General features: G+C 41.2%; 1 protein-coding gene across 9 annotated transcripts in view; it reads right to left on the bottom strand.

Annotated features, from left to right (window-relative positions):
• The window catches only part of LOC141917763 (uncharacterized), a 46,079-nt gene that overhangs the window by 8,828 nt on the left and 21,911 nt on the right, over window positions 1–15,340 (bottom strand). For 7 of the 9 annotated variants that reach the window (XM_074811201.1, XM_074811205.1, XM_074811206.1 and 4 more), the window contains 6 exons: window positions 10,467–10,631; window positions 9,265–9,443; window positions 8,548–8,678; window positions 6,951–7,065; window positions 4,283–4,399; window positions 2,162–2,569 (listed from right to left, as the gene is read on the bottom strand). In XM_074811201.1, coding sequence (XP_074667302.1) covers window positions 2,162–2,569; window positions 4,283–4,399; window positions 6,951–7,065; window positions 8,548–8,678; window positions 9,265–9,443; window positions 10,467–10,631 — 1,115 coding nt within the window. The remainder of the gene's footprint in view (window positions 1–2,161; window positions 2,570–4,282; window positions 4,400–6,950; window positions 7,066–8,547; window positions 8,679–9,264; window positions 9,444–10,466; window positions 10,632–15,340) is intronic. The other 2 variants (XM_074811199.1, XM_074811200.1) reach the window with 2 other exon arrangements.

Raw genomic sequence — 15,340 nt, 5'->3', positions numbered from 1 at the left:
CCTGAAGGACTGACTGCACCCTGTGCAGAGGACCCACGCCGGAGCAGTTCATGAAGAACCGCAGCCCGTGGGAAGGACCCACGTTGGAGAAGTTTGTGGAGGACTGTCTCCATGGGAGGGACCCCACGCTGGAGCAGGGGAAGAGGGTGAGGAGGAAGGAGCGGCAGAGACAACGGGTGATGAACTGAGCACAACCCCCATCCCCTGCCCCCCTGTGCTGCTGGGGGGGAGAAAGTAGAGAAATTGGGAGCAAAGCTGAGCCTAGGAAGAAGGGAGGGGTGGGGGGAAGGTGTTTTAAGATTTAGTTTTTATTTTCTCATTATCCTACTCTGATTTGATTGGCAATAAATTAAACTAATTTCCCCAAGTCGAGTCTGTTTTGCCTTTGACGGTAATTGCTGAGTGATCTCTCCCTGTCCTTAGCTCGACCCACAAACCTTTTGTTATATTTTTCTATCCCCTGTCCAGCTGAGGAGGGGGAGTGATAGAGCAGCTTAGTGGGCACCTGGTGGCCAGCCAGGGTCAACCCACCACAAATACTTATCTAATTCAACACTCCTGTGGCATACAGGCAGAAAATGTTATGTTTTCAAAGCTGACAAAACTCTCTCTACTCTGTGCAGGTATTCAACCCATGAAATAATGTTAACAATGCATTAAAACAGGAAGCTGCATATGCTTGAAGAAGCCACAGTATTTTGCCCATAAATCTCCAAAACAACATGGACATTTCATATAACCCAAACAGAATGTTCAGAAACCATTACAGTCTTTTCTGCATTATATGAACCATGAACTCCTGAGTTTTGAGGGCTATGGAAATTTTGCCTTTGTCCAGGGAAGTGATGATAATACATAGAACTTTTCCCAATTCATCCAGCATTTCATTCTCTCAAGGTAACAGATAAAATTTGGTATCTAAATTTGACACGTGATATTACTGAACTCCGTAATTGCTGAGGTATTCAGAAAGGACTTTTTCCACCAAAGCTTCTGAATTTAAGTTAGCTGCAACACTTTTATAATATACCTGAGTTAGTTCACTTACAGAGCTTATAATCAATCTCACAGCCTCCTTTTGCTGTACTGAATTTATCCAGACTTCTACCCAGTTTACCCTCCCTCAGAGGCAAAAACAACAGCTAGATTAACCATGAATGCTTTGCTGTTTACCATCAGCATGGTTAAGGAATGTTAAATTTTACTTGTATCTGGCCATTTAACCAGCTAAACAAGGTATCCTTATCTTCCAGCTGAGATATGTTCACTTTCTGAATGGCTAGCCAGCCAAATGACATGCTTGCTTCCTGCTGTTCAGCCATCCAGCCAAGAAAATTCATTGCCCACCATCCTTAAGATGGCTAAGTGGCAAATACTACCACCCAACTGTTTGTAAATGTCCTGGTTTAACCAGGATAGGGTTAAGTTTCCCCAGCAGTGGGGGGGAGCTCTAGCCGGGGTTATTCAGATACCATGCGGACGTCACATCCTGGCAGGTCACATTTCCTGGCGCGGGAGCGCGGTGCACTCGTGGTTTTGTACATCTGCTCCTCTCACTGCTGTATTTGGTAGCTATTTTGCTCTGTTCATTGCTATCACTATTACTGTTATTGTTATTGTTGTTGTTTGTTGTGTTGCTATTGCATTGTTGTATTAAACCTTTCCTTATTTCAGTCTTGGGGCTTTGTATTTCACTCCCTTTGTGGGGGAGAGGCAGCAGCCGCGTGGTCTCAGACCCCGGCAGGGGCTAAACCATTACAGTAAACCCAACAATTGCTCTACAGACCAACACTGTACAGTATGTAAGTAACCAAGGAACTATGTAACAGTGACTCAAACTTCCATCGGGACAAAGATGTCCCTCTATCATAACTTTTGGATGACTCCAACACAGAGAAAAGGTATAAGAACCATCTACTTACTGTCCTCAAGGACTATACTATACAGTTATGTGAAAGGCAAGCAGCAGCTGCCCAACAAGAAACTATTTTCTATCAAGCATCTTTTTAACAGACTTTATAGGGTAATCTACAAAACAAAAATTACAAAGTGAATTAATAAGCGACATGGTGATATTGATACATAAAAATTAGGATGCGCATTTTAATGGTGCGTCACTCTACTGACAAGTCCAAAAAAGCATGAAAAAATTCTAACAAACCTGCTGGAGCTACGAGATCTTCTTGAAGAGCTGTAGCTTCTTGGGGGTGTTCTGGGTATCTTCTCTTTCTTCTTCTCTTTTTCTCTTTCTTGCTCCTTCTTATCCTCATCTTTTTCCTTCTCTTTGTCCCCTCTGTCCTTATCTCCCTCCTTGTCCTTAATCTTCTCTCTGTCCTTCTCCCCCTCTTTCTCAACATCATCTTTTTCCTTGTTCTGGTCTACCTCTTTCTCGTCCTTTTCCCTGTCCCTATCCTTGTCTCTGGCTCTCTCTCGACCTTTGTTTTGCTCTTTCTCCCCGTTTCTTTCTTTATCTCGCTCTCTTTCCCTTTCTTTGTCTCTGTCCCGGTCTCTCTCCTTCTCTCTGTTTCGGTCTCTATCTTTCTCCTTTTCTTTGTCTCTTTTCTTGTCCCTGTGAAAAGCCAAACAGAAATCCATTAAATTAATCTTTGAACTTTCCAATAAAAGGTACAACTAACTCTTTAACATACAGTAATTGTTCAAGAGAAAATACATGTTTCTGTTGAAAAATAGTAATTATAAAATGTTATTAGATCACAGCTTTGGCTGGAAGATTATATTTTGGTAAAGGATTATTTGGAAGTGCGAGACTCTGAACCATCTTTCCTTTCTGGCAGAGAAGAGACACATGACTCCTAGATCTGCCTCTAGGATATATGAAAATGAACAATTGTTCAGAGACAAAAACAGGAGAAAGCACAAAAGAAGTAGTTGATCGCCAGGCCTTTTCATGTCCAAGAGGACCAGACTGACAGAAGTTGTTGTGTCTATTGGTATTGGTACCTATTCTAGGATTCTTAAAGATTCTCAGACTCCAGATGTGAAAGGCCCTACACACAGTCCTCACCTTTCTTCATTGGAAGAAGTGTTTGGTTACTAATAAATAGTAGGCTTGTTTCATGGTCTGTGACCTGAAGACTTTGGTTCCCAACAAGTTTTGGCAAATACCTCTTTTAGATGTACCACAGAAGGAATGTAAGATCATAAAGATGAAACAGCACACATTCCCTGCAATAACAAGGGGTCTCACAACGACCCAAGAAGCACCTTCCACTTATTTATCACAGAAATTTCATTGGACTTGCCCCTTCCAGTGAGCAGATATCTCAAGAAGCTCTAGACAACAGCAGATTCAAAAGGATCCATCAACAAAGCCCAGCTATGTAGCCTACTCCTAACTGTTCCCACTGAGGTCCACAGATCTGCAGTTCTCTTTCCCACAAAACATTTCCCCTCAGAAAACAAGAGACAACTGCACAACCTAAGTATAAAGCTCCCTTTAAGAGTCAGGGGAATTACAGAGATGAAACAGAAAGAAAAGTACCAAGGCTTCTATTCATGAAGCGACTTTCATAGGCACTTTTGTTTTGTGAATATTCACTATTTCATCCCTCAGAAAATTATGTTATCATCCAAGGAGATAAAGGAATTATCTTGTTGGAATTTCAGTTCAATAATTAGACAATCAGACTTAAAAATTAATAACTAGGTAAAATATAGTCATATTAGATCCTGAAATGTAAATATGCCCCATAACAAACATATGCGTTTGTGCCTACAACAGTGCATGGCCAATATGAAATAGCCAAAGGCAAAAATAAAAGCTCGTGCACAAAAACTTTATACATATTCTCAGAACATGGGCTCAAGTTTAACCTGAATCCAATCTATATCTGTTGAGAAGGTTGAAAAAGCATCATCCACTTTTTTGTGTGTTGCACGGGCTACACGGAGCATACCTAATCCGTTGGTTAAAGTCTGACAATTAAAATTACCTATTTTCAATCAGCTTGCACATTGGTATAAATATAGACTAGACATTGGTATCAAAGTTTAGGTACCTCAGTGTTGTGGTTAACCCCCATAGGCATGATATGAGTTTACTATGAAGAAAATTAACTATATGCCAGCCAGCCAAAACCAGTACACTTAGCATAAAAATTGACTTTCTATTCTTTTGTCCCACAAACAAAGCCTAGGGACAGGCTAAAGCATTTAGAGATTCCATCCTTTGCCATCACCTAAAAGGTTTGTTAGATTTTTTTTTTCAAAAACTTTGTACTGTGTGCTAAGAACAGTATAATTTCTTCAGAACTGAACTCACCAAGAATGAGAGTGACTTCTTGATTTCTGCCTTTCCCTAGATCTAGACCGTTTTTTCAGGGGACTTCTGGATCTGCGTCTGTCCTTGTGTCTTGAGAGAGATCTGTTGCCAGATCTACTTTTATATGAAAAACGCCAGAAGAAAAATACTTCAATATTGAAACTTCATAAAAATTAGGTCAACCAAGAAGGGAAAAACCACACATAAATCTTGCCTCACTATATAAAATTATATAGTTACACCTCAGTAATATACTGCCTACCAACATTTTTGTAAATACAGATACTTTAAGCTTCACCAGGTGCACATGCTCTCCTTTGAAACAATGCACCATTTATGTAATACTGATGTTTCATAACTTCCATGAATATTCTGGAAAAATATAAATTAATATCATATTAGGATAACTGTCCTTAGTAAATCTAGTGCATAAAATTACTATAGACAATTTCTAATAGCTTGTAAAAATAATTAAGTTACATTTTTTTTCTTTTCCAGGCCCAGTCACTTATTGCAGTCTTGGTCAATGAAGAAAGAGGGCTTTAACTGGCCTCTTTGTTCTCCAGCCTAACAATTCAATTGAACTTTAAAAAAATAAAAAGAACCCCACTATGTCTGGTTCAGCATTTAGTCAAGTTACCTTTTCAGTTGAAAGGATATGTTAGCATGGATTTGAATTATAAGAGTTCTCAAGAAAAGGAACGAGTATTTACTACACGATAAATAATGAATGCAAATAGTGTGCAGATACTCCAATAAAAATCCAATTAAAGTCTGAGAAACATATATAGTACAGTCTCAGATTTGATGAAGAAAACAAGACTTTTAAAAATTACTATACTTTTTTTCCCCAAAAAATATTACCTATATTTGGAAGATCATATTCCCTAGGAAAACAAAAATAAAAAGCTGAATTTGAACAGTAAGTTTCAAAAGAACACATCATTGGATACTTTGCCTGAGAGGTTAAGGTACGATGAAGTTAAACTTACCAAAGACAGAAATTAATGTGTATTAATCAATAAAGCCTGAAGAACAGGGAGATACAAAAAATACCAGCTCCACCTGTCTTCTGCAGCTCAAGACACACAGAGTAAGATATACCACAAGAGGAGAGGCAATGATTTTTTACCTACAGCTTTGCTCCACGTATCAGTGTGGAAATATAAACTAATTACAGGGAAAATTAATTACAATTTAGTCCAAATAAGACCTTGAATAAATTTTATATCATAGAGATGAAAGCGATTTGGGGGTTTTATAAAACAATAAAACTGCAAAGTGGCATGGACAGTTTATTCTTAGGGATGAAGTTGCCTCAACAGATCAGACTGGCCTTTTTTCAGCATGTTCTCAAACCTGATAGTAACAGTGGTAAAATATATTTTTTAAAAAATATATGTATTACTATCATCAATTGATTAAAGCACAGGTTTTCTGCAAGTAAAAAAAAAGTAAATTTATCTTCTAAAAATCAATTTGGTTTGTGTCACTACAAAATAGCACCGAGATTACTGCAGTGTTACACAAAAAAAGACTGTTTTTCAGTTATGTCCTGAGTTAAAGAAACAGAAGAGAAGCAAGCAATAAAGAAATGAACAAATGATTCTCCTTGCATTAAAAAGGTACCCAATGTTTTGATGTCATTAGATAACATGTACTGTGTAACACTATTACAAAACTGAAGCCTACACTTAAATCATATTTGTTTGGTAGTACAACTGATGTGGTGTGTTCCTCTAGCCAGCTTTTCTGTATGTAAAAGGACTCTAGTTGCCCTGTTAAAAGACAATGGATGAAAGAATGCAACAGTGCTGCTGTTGCAACACTGACAACACTCACCTTTTTAAAGTGTAAGCTATCAAATACATTGAGTTTTGGTTTGGTTTTTTTTTGATACTTAATGAAGCCAAATATCTTTAGATTGATTATGTAAATGATCAGAAGACATTCCTGACATTGAACCATTTCAGGAAGCATTTGTAAGTCTCACATAGCAAGACTGTCTCATTCTTGGAAAAAAATCTCAATGGGTAAAATTTAAGGGTGATCTAGTAATCTTATTTCCTCCTATATTTCAAAGCCTGTTTCAGAACTGAACAAATTAGCAAAGCAAACAAACTCTGAAGAATGAAAAACTGCCCCTAAAGCCTTTTTCTTCTGGCTTTTAAAAAAGATATAGCTTTACATTTACAGTACAGTAAATATAAATACTGCATTTGTTAACTAGATGTTTAGAAGTTCAGGACAGCAGGAACTTTCTACCAGCAAAACCAGCCAGCCTATCTGTTCAGGGTGTAAACTAAATGTTCCATCCACAAAACAGAGATAACTATTTCATTTTAAAATACAGTGGTCACAAAATGAAATTATGCTACATAGCACAAAATGTACCATGAAACCACAGAAATGGTTATGCTACATGGCACAAAAAGTACCTTCTAGTATGTTTTACCTGAAAGTAATCCTGAAAACATTTAGCATTTAGAGGGAAAGAGTATCTGTTCAGAGACAAATTTCCTAGTTACTCTGATCTGGTCAGTGTAAGTTACTAATCTTCTCTACAGGGATACTTCTCTCGTAACTCAGTAAGAAATCTCAGTAACCACCACCAATCAAAAAAAAACCCCAGTATGATCTCTTAGTCCAAAATAAAAAACATACCTACCTGTGTTTTGAGTTTGATCTTTTCCTTCTAGATCGGGATTTTGAACTAGACCTGGATTCAGAACGAGAATGGGAACGAGATCGACCGCCTTTTCTTTCACTGCTCTTTCCAGACTCTGAGAGGAAAAAACCACTTTGCAGTGTAAGCTCAGAACATTTAAAGATCCCAGTTAACAATCTGGCACAAGTGGAATGTACCACACATATAGTGCAAGGAGCCTATGCTTTGCACATCTTCATTCTTTGCAAATATCCTTCAGAAACATCCAAGAAAGTCATTGCATATACTTGTTGAGTGCAGCCATCCTGCAGCAGTACACATAAACCAGATAATTATAAACATCTAGCTCTGTTAGTAATGGGATTTATGTTGCTGCCACAATGCACAAGATTACAACACATTCTCCTTTGGTATATTATTTAATATAACTACTTTTCTTTTTTTTTAAAAAACCTCAGAAGAATAGAGTAAATTTAGAGGGCATAATTTTGAAAACAAGCATAAAATGTAAATAATAATAATTACTTTTTATACTTTTAGATATTCCAACCGCTGCACAAATATTGGAAGTTCTATTCATCAAACACTGTTTTGGAGGAGGAAGGGATGGAGAGAAGGGGGTGAAAAGTTTGATCCAAAGGCCAGAAAGTCAACAGAAAGCTTACCAGTGACCTCAGCAGACTTTGGTTCAGACTTTAAAAATTATTATTTTGCTGCTTAACATTGAGGAAATGTTAGAACTATTTTTCTCCCAGCCCTGAAAAACAACAGAAAATACACACACACTCCCCATAACCCCCCCCCCAAAACAACCCTCAAGACCCTCTATTATCTAACCTATGTCAGTCAATGTCTGGAAATCTTTCTGAAGAAAAGAAAAAGGAGGATTTAAACTGCAAGTTTAACAAGTTGAGTTTTTTTGTGCTGTGGTTTTGCAATCAGTTTAAAGTCAGCATAAATCAGCACTGAAATGTCTGTCTAACCACTCAACCCACCCAACACCTTCCTCCTTGACCTGGCATTTCAGTATTAACAGGGATCAGGGAACCAGTCTGGATGAAAAAAAGTCCACTACAATATGTTAAGTTTTATCCCAGATTCATTCTCTGATCCCATTTGCTATGAGGATGCACATAGTCTTGAGCCAGCATGAAAAAAAGCATAGCACAGTGACAAAATTAACCTGCTGAAGGAAAGCATAATATTGCTGCTTTCAGCAGCATGCTAGCTCTCCTCTGATTATGAAACTGTGGCATTAATGGGTGCTAGAAGAGAACAAAAAAAAATAAAGTGGGTTTTTTTAAGTTTTTAGCTACTTTGAACTTGAAAAGCACCAACATTAAGTATTTAATATTGAATTTGTATTTTTGAAAACATTCAGTGAGCATGTATCTGAAAATAAGATGATGAAATAAAAAGTCAGCTTCATTCTACCGCTTTGTTACATGAAGACAATTTTGATTATTTTCTTTTGTTTTCCCCCACACATGGTACTCAAAGGTGAACAACCTTTTCCTGTGTTTGAAAGTGCTCTTAAAAGCATGTGCCAAGGTATGCACAGAACATGTCTGTTAGGTAACGAACATAATATACCTACCTGGCTCAATAGCAGCAGATATGAAAGACTGGGCTTCCCTTACTCTCTTCATCACTTCTTCCAGTTCCTTGGCAGCAGCTTGTGGTGTCATTTCAGGAGGCTTCACTATTGCATTATTGGAGTGATTTATTCTAAATTAAGGGAAAATAAAATCTTTAACTCCCAAACTCTTGAAAAGGGAAAATGGAAAACAAATAAGAAAACACCTCAACTTCCATATATGACTAAAAACTTAAAGGTTTGACAAAACTACAGATTTTTTCTGGTTTAAGTATCTGAAATGTCTGTCATTGCTTTCAAATCTTACCACTTTTAAATACATGCAGTGCAATATTTCTGTGTTAAAATATTTTCTAGTACAAATCTGTTTCTCTATTTTAGATCAAATCTCTACATTAAGGCCTACTAATTACATATACATCATATATAAAGCTTAATTAGTACCAAGGACTTTGCAGATTCTTTCACTGTTATGGCTTTCACTAACTCAAGATTAGATGTAGAAATATTTTACTCAATGCCATCCCATATTCTTCTTAAAGAAAGTTATGCCCAACCTTGTAATTGGAGTTCATAAAAGTGTTCCAGTTTACTAACAATAGGTCCTTATATTGAAAAATATACATCACAGGAGTTTCCTGCACATGAGAGTCATAAATATATAAGGATACTAAGAAATCTCTCATTCAATATTCATATGGATAATTCATTTCTTACTTCAGTGGCCTGTCTCCAAACATAACTCCATTAAAGGCAAGAGCTCGAGGTACAGAATTTTGGTCTGCAAATTCCACAAAAGCAAATCGTGTTGGTTGTGTCTCATCACCTGCCATTCGCACAAATTTGACTTCTCCAACTTGCTTAAAGAATTCAAGCAGTTGATCTGCTGTTGTAGTCTAGAAAGAGTCAAAAAGTTCAGCTGAAGTAAAATAGATAATGAAAACCACTTATCCAACATATCAGGTAATCTAAGAGCTACAGATTTTGGAAAGGCATCTCACCATTATCACACAGGTGACATGAATTTGGTAATGTTATGCTTTAAAAGAAAAAGGTATTTTTTTCTTTTATTAATCTAAAGAATATACTACAATTAAAAATAGTGCAACCACAAGCCCTGAAGTCCTACATCTACATTAAAAAAAAGCACTTGCACAGGATTTTGCACTTTTTAAACAACTCATTTGAAATAACTGGTGAGGAATTTCCTTATACACCTATGTTCAAGCTATTGACTGTAAATCCAAACAGTATTACAAGACCGCTTTTATCTGTTTTTTTTACTAGCTTCCACCTTGTTTTATTCTATTGTGATCAATACTACTTTTATACACTAGTAATACTTTGGCAGTCAAAAAAACCCCAAATCAAATACTTATATTGCCATCAGTCAAAAGCAAACTGCTTTTCAATTAATTCAATCAATTGCCGAAAAAACTAATTTCTGAAAAAACAAATTTCTGACAGACCTAACTTTCCTGTCAGAGAAACTCAAAGGTATTTATGGTAATTTTGCAATTCCCCCTAGAACAAATAATTCATTCTTACTGCACTTAAACAACTGCACAGTGTTGTGGGGGACAGCTACCATAATCTCACAACTTCTGAGGCACTGTTCAGCTTACACAACTCAGCTGGACATTAATCAACACATACTCATAAGCATGTTTCTTGAATTCAGCTACAGTGTGATTTCTATGGTATACTGCTAGAATGAATTCCACAGTCTGGACTGATCTCATTAGCAAAGGAGCACTCAGAATTTGAAATATGACTAGTAACCAAAAAGAGCATGATTTTGTTCAGTTTAAATTCCTATTGGCATCAACTAACAAAACCTCTTAAAATGTAAGATTATAATTCATAAATTACAATTCTGCATCTTCTATTAAGTATAGCCAACTAAAAAAAGGAGCTACCTGTGAATTCAAGTTTCCAACATAGACTGTTCTTCTGATTTCATCAATTTTGGATGGGTCCACATTCCCCATAATTGGTGGCTGTGATATTTCTCCCAGTGCCGTAATGTTAGGGTCCAATGCTGCTGCAGGTAGAGCACCCAAAGTGCCAAGTGAAACACCGAGCTGGAAACCACAAAAATAGAATATGCTTTGCAACCAAGCACTGGTGGGAGATACTTCACTTGTTAATACTTGCCTGCCTTGTACGTTTCTGTAAAAATAAATCTAATGAACATAGGCAAGACTTTAAATTCTAAGGTCCCAGCTGAATACTATATTGGGTTTACATGGCAAGGTCTTGGTAGCGGGGGGGGGTGTGGGGGGGGCTGCTACAGGGGTGGCTGCTACAGGGGTGGCTTCTGTGAGAAGCTGCCAGAAGCTGCCCCCATGTCCGACAGAGCCAGTGCCAGCTGGCTCCGAGATGGACCCACCACTGGCCAAGGCCGAGCCCACCAGCAACGGTGGTAGCGCCTCTGGGAGACCATATTTGAGAAGGAGAAAAAACTGCTGCGCAACTGCAGCTGGAGAGAGGAGTGAGAATGTGTGAGAGCAACAACCCTGCAGGCACCCAGGGCAGGGCAGAAGGAGGGGCAGGAGGTGCTCCAGGCACCGGAGCAGAGATTCCCCGGCAGCCCGTGGGGCAGCCCTTGGTGAGGCAGCTGTGCCCCGCACCCAGGGAGGTCACCGGGGGAGCAGAATCCACCTGCAGCCTGGGGGGGACCCCACGCCGGAGCAGGGGGATGCCCGAAGGAGGCTGTGACCCCGTGGGGGACCCACGCTGGAGCAGTCTGTCCCTGAAGGACTGACTGCACCCTGTGCAGAGGACCCACGCCGGAGCAGTTCATGAAGAACCGCAGCCCGTGGGAAGGACCCACGTTGGAGAAGTTTGTGGAGGACTGTCTCCATGGGAGGGACCCCACGCTGGAGCAGGGGAAGAGGGTGAGGAGGAAGGAGCGGCAGAGACAACGGGTGATGAACTGAGCACAACCCCCATCCCCTGCCCCCCTGTGCTGCTGGGGGGGAGAAAGTAGAGAAATTGGGAGCAAAGCTGAGCCTAGGAAGAAGGGAGGGGTGGGGGGAAGGTGTTTTAAGATTTAGTTTTTATTTTCTCATTATCCTACTCTGATTTGATTGGCAATAAATTAAACTAATTTCCCCAAGTCGAGTCTGTTTTGCCTTTGACGGTAATTGCTGAGTGATCTCTCCCTGTCCTTAGCTCGACCCACAAACCTTTTGTTATATTTTTCTATCCCCTGTCCAGCTGAGGAGGGAGAGTGATAGAGCAGCTTAGTGGGCACCTGGCGGCCAGCCAGGGTCAACCCACCACAAATACTTTTTTTAAAGAATAAAACTTATTCATAACTAACCTTCTCTAAGTTAAGATTTTCTGTGTGCTATCAGTTACCATCTTATCAAAGAGGTCTGGCCAGGGATGTAGTATATCAATCAGAAATCATACAGGCTTGAATTTCTAATGTTTACAGTCAATCAAATTGAGTAAGATGACTTCAAGCACTGCTAATATTGTCTTTTCTTTTTTATTTTTTTTTGCTACAAGTAGTATTATAAGCAGATAAGGAATTCCTCAGGCCCCGCCCAATGAGGGGAGAAGGGAATTTAAGTGCCCAGGGCCAATTTGTTCCATAACAAACATCAGTCCACCAAAGGGACAGATAAGGTAACTTTTGGACAAATGTATCATGTAAGGCAACATTAATTACAGTTGAAATGCAAAGGATATTAAGTCTAAGATCTTTCCCTACACACACAGTCACTTCCTGGAGAAGGATGATAATACAACTCTAATTTATAGAACTGATAATTGACATTTCTCCTATGGAATGTTATTAAAAAAGTCACTTCAAAATCACTACTAAATTGGTCTGCTGAGTTCCTGGTATGAATTTGATTTTCTCCACCCAAAAATGCAACTGCTTTTCCAGCAAACAGTTTCTAACAAGCGTTAGAAATTCTCAACAAGCCACCAGTAATTTTTTTTTAATGTAACAAGAGAAAACTACTTCGGCTTTACTTGAGTTCATCCTTTTATTATTGAACACAGGGTTATACAGATTGACTTCCTCTTTGATATACTAAAATTCACAGATAATTTATTAAAGATGTATATAAAACAAAGTGAATTTACCATAGAAGGTTAGTTTGGAAACAAATGTCTCTAAACACCACTATTACACCAGTTCTGTTTAATATCTCTATCGTTATCAATGATCTTGATGAAGGGGATGTGCTGGGTTTGTGCGTATGTGTGGCGGGGTTTTGGTAGCAGGGGAGGGGGCTACAGCAGTGGCCCCTGTCAGAAGCTGCTCGAAGCTCCCCCGGCTCCGATTTGGACCCACCTCTGGGCAAGGCCGAGCCAATTAGCGACGGTGGCTGCGCCTCTGCGGTACCGTATTTAAGAAGGGGAACCTGGGAGGAGTTGTGAGGAGAACATCTGTGTGAGCACTGAGGTCAGTGGAAGGAAGGAGGAGGGGGGAAGGTGCGCCAGAGCAGAGACCCCCCCCAGCCCGTGGGGAGAGGACAGGCTGTGCCCCTGCACCCATGGAGGTCACCGGGGGAGCAGATGCCCACCTGCAGCCCGGGGAGGGCCCCACACCGGAGCAGTTCAGGAAGAGCTGCAGCCCATGGGAAGGACTCATGTCAGAGAAGTTCGTGGAGGACTGTCTCCTGTGGGAGGGACCCCACGCTGGAGCAGGGGAGGAGTACGAGGAGTCCTCCCCCTGGGGAGGAAGAAGCAGCAGAAACTGCAGGTGATGAACTGACTGCAGCCCCCATCCCCTGTCCCCCTGCACCACTGTGGGAGAGGAGGGAGAGAAATTGGGAGCAAAGCTGAGCCCAAGAAGAAGGGAGGGGTGGGGGAAGGTGCTTTTAAGATGTGCTTGTATTTCTCACTGTCCTACTCTGTCTGTTAAATGTTGTTGTTGTTAGTGTCTGAATTAAGGTGATGTTCTTTTTCTTCCCCTAACATGTGACCATAATGAGCAAGTCACTCCTCTCTGTCCTTATCTCGATTCCTGAGCCTTTTGCTTTATTTTCTCCTTCCCATTCCTGAGGGGGAAGGGGTGAATGAGCAGCTGTGTGGTGCTCAATTGCCCTCTGGGCTCAAACCAGGATAGGGGATCCAGGCACCCTCAGTAAGTTTGCAGATGACACCAAGTTGGGCAGGAGTGTTGATCTGCTCGAGGGTAGAAAGGCTCTACAGAGGGGTCTGGCCAGGCTGGATGGATGGGCCGAGGCCAATTGTATGAGGTTCAACAAGGCTGAGTGCTGGGTCCTGCACTTGGGGCACAACCACCCCACGCAATGCTACAGGCTTGGGGAAGAGCGGCTGGAAAGCTGCCTGGCGGAAAAGGACCTGGGGGGGTTGGTCAACAGCCCCCTGAACATGAGCCAGCAGTGTGCCCAGGTGGCCAAGAAGGCCAATGGCATCCTGGCTTGTATCAGCACTAGCGTGGCCAGCAGGGACAGGGAAGGGATTGTGCCCCTGTACTCGGCCCTGGTGAGGCCGCCCCTCAATGACTGGGTTCAGCTTTGGGCCCCTCACTACAAGAAAGACATTGAGGTGCTGGAGCATGTCCAAAGAAGGGCAACAAAGCTGGTGAAGGGTCTAGAGAACAAGCCCTGTAAGGAGCGGCTGAGGGAACTGGGGTTTAGTCTGGAGAAAAGGAGGCTGAGGGGAGACCTCATCGCCCTCTACAACTCCCTGAAAGGAGGTTGGAGTGAGGTGGGTGTCAGTCTCTTTTCCCAAGTACCAAGTGATAGGAGGAGATAAAACTACCTCAGGTTGTGCCAGGGGAGGTTTAGATTGGATATTAGGGAAAATTCCTTCACTGAAGGGATTGCCAAACATTGGAACAGGCTGCCCAGGAAAGGGGTTGAGTCACCATCCCTGGAGGTATTTAAAAGACACGTAGACGTGGTGCTTAGGGACATGCTTTAGTGGTGGACTTAGGTTAGGTGTTAGGTTAACGGTTGGACTCAATGATCTTAAGGGTCTTTTTCAACATAAATGACTCTATGATTATTTATGCTTCATTAGCAGCAATTATGCAGCAGAACCAAGAGTAAGCACTTTTTTGAAATGAAATGCCTAAACTATTACTTCACATATCAATGAGGGCAGTATCTGCCATTTTAAGATAAAAAAAGCCAATATTCCTGTGAAGTAAAAATTATTTTCAAAGTCATGCAATGTCTCTTATACAATGACAGTTATGAACCATAAACAGAATTACCCTAAACCTCTAACTGGTGACTTTAGTCCCACTGTTTCAGTACAGAATCACAGAATCATCTCGGTTGGAAAAGCCCTTGAAGATCCTCCAGTCCAACCATGAACCTCACACTGACCATTCTCAACTCCACCAGATCCCTCAGCGCTGGGTCAACCCGACTCTTCAACCCCTCCAGGGATGGGGACTCCCCCCCTGCCCTGGGCAGCCCATTCCAACGCCTAACAGCCCCTTCTGCAAAGAAATACTTCCTAAGAGCCAGTCTGACCCTGCCCTGGCGCAGCTTGAGGCCATTCCCTCTTGTCCTGGCGCTTGTTCCTTGGGTCAAGAGACTCATCCCCCCTCTCTGCACCCTCCTTTCAGGGAGTTGTAGAGGGCCATGAGGTCTCCCCTCAGCCTCCTCTTCTCCACACTAAACCCCCCCAGTTCCCTCAGCCGCTCCCCATCAGACCTGTGCTCCAGACCCTGCACCAGCTCCGTTGCCCTTCTCTGGACACGCTCGAGTCATTCAATGGCCTTTTTGGAGTGAGGGGCCCAAAACTGAACCCACTCATCGAGGGGCGGCCTCACCAGTGCCGAGTA

This window comes from Strix aluco, chromosome W (assembly GCF_031877795.1).
Source record: "Strix aluco isolate bStrAlu1 chromosome W, bStrAlu1.hap1, whole genome shotgun sequence".
Classification (NCBI taxonomy): domain Eukaryota; kingdom Metazoa; phylum Chordata; class Aves; order Strigiformes; family Strigidae; genus Strix; species Strix aluco.
Note: the sequence above shows the minus strand (reverse complement) of the source record. Positions and strands in the feature narration are given on the sequence as shown.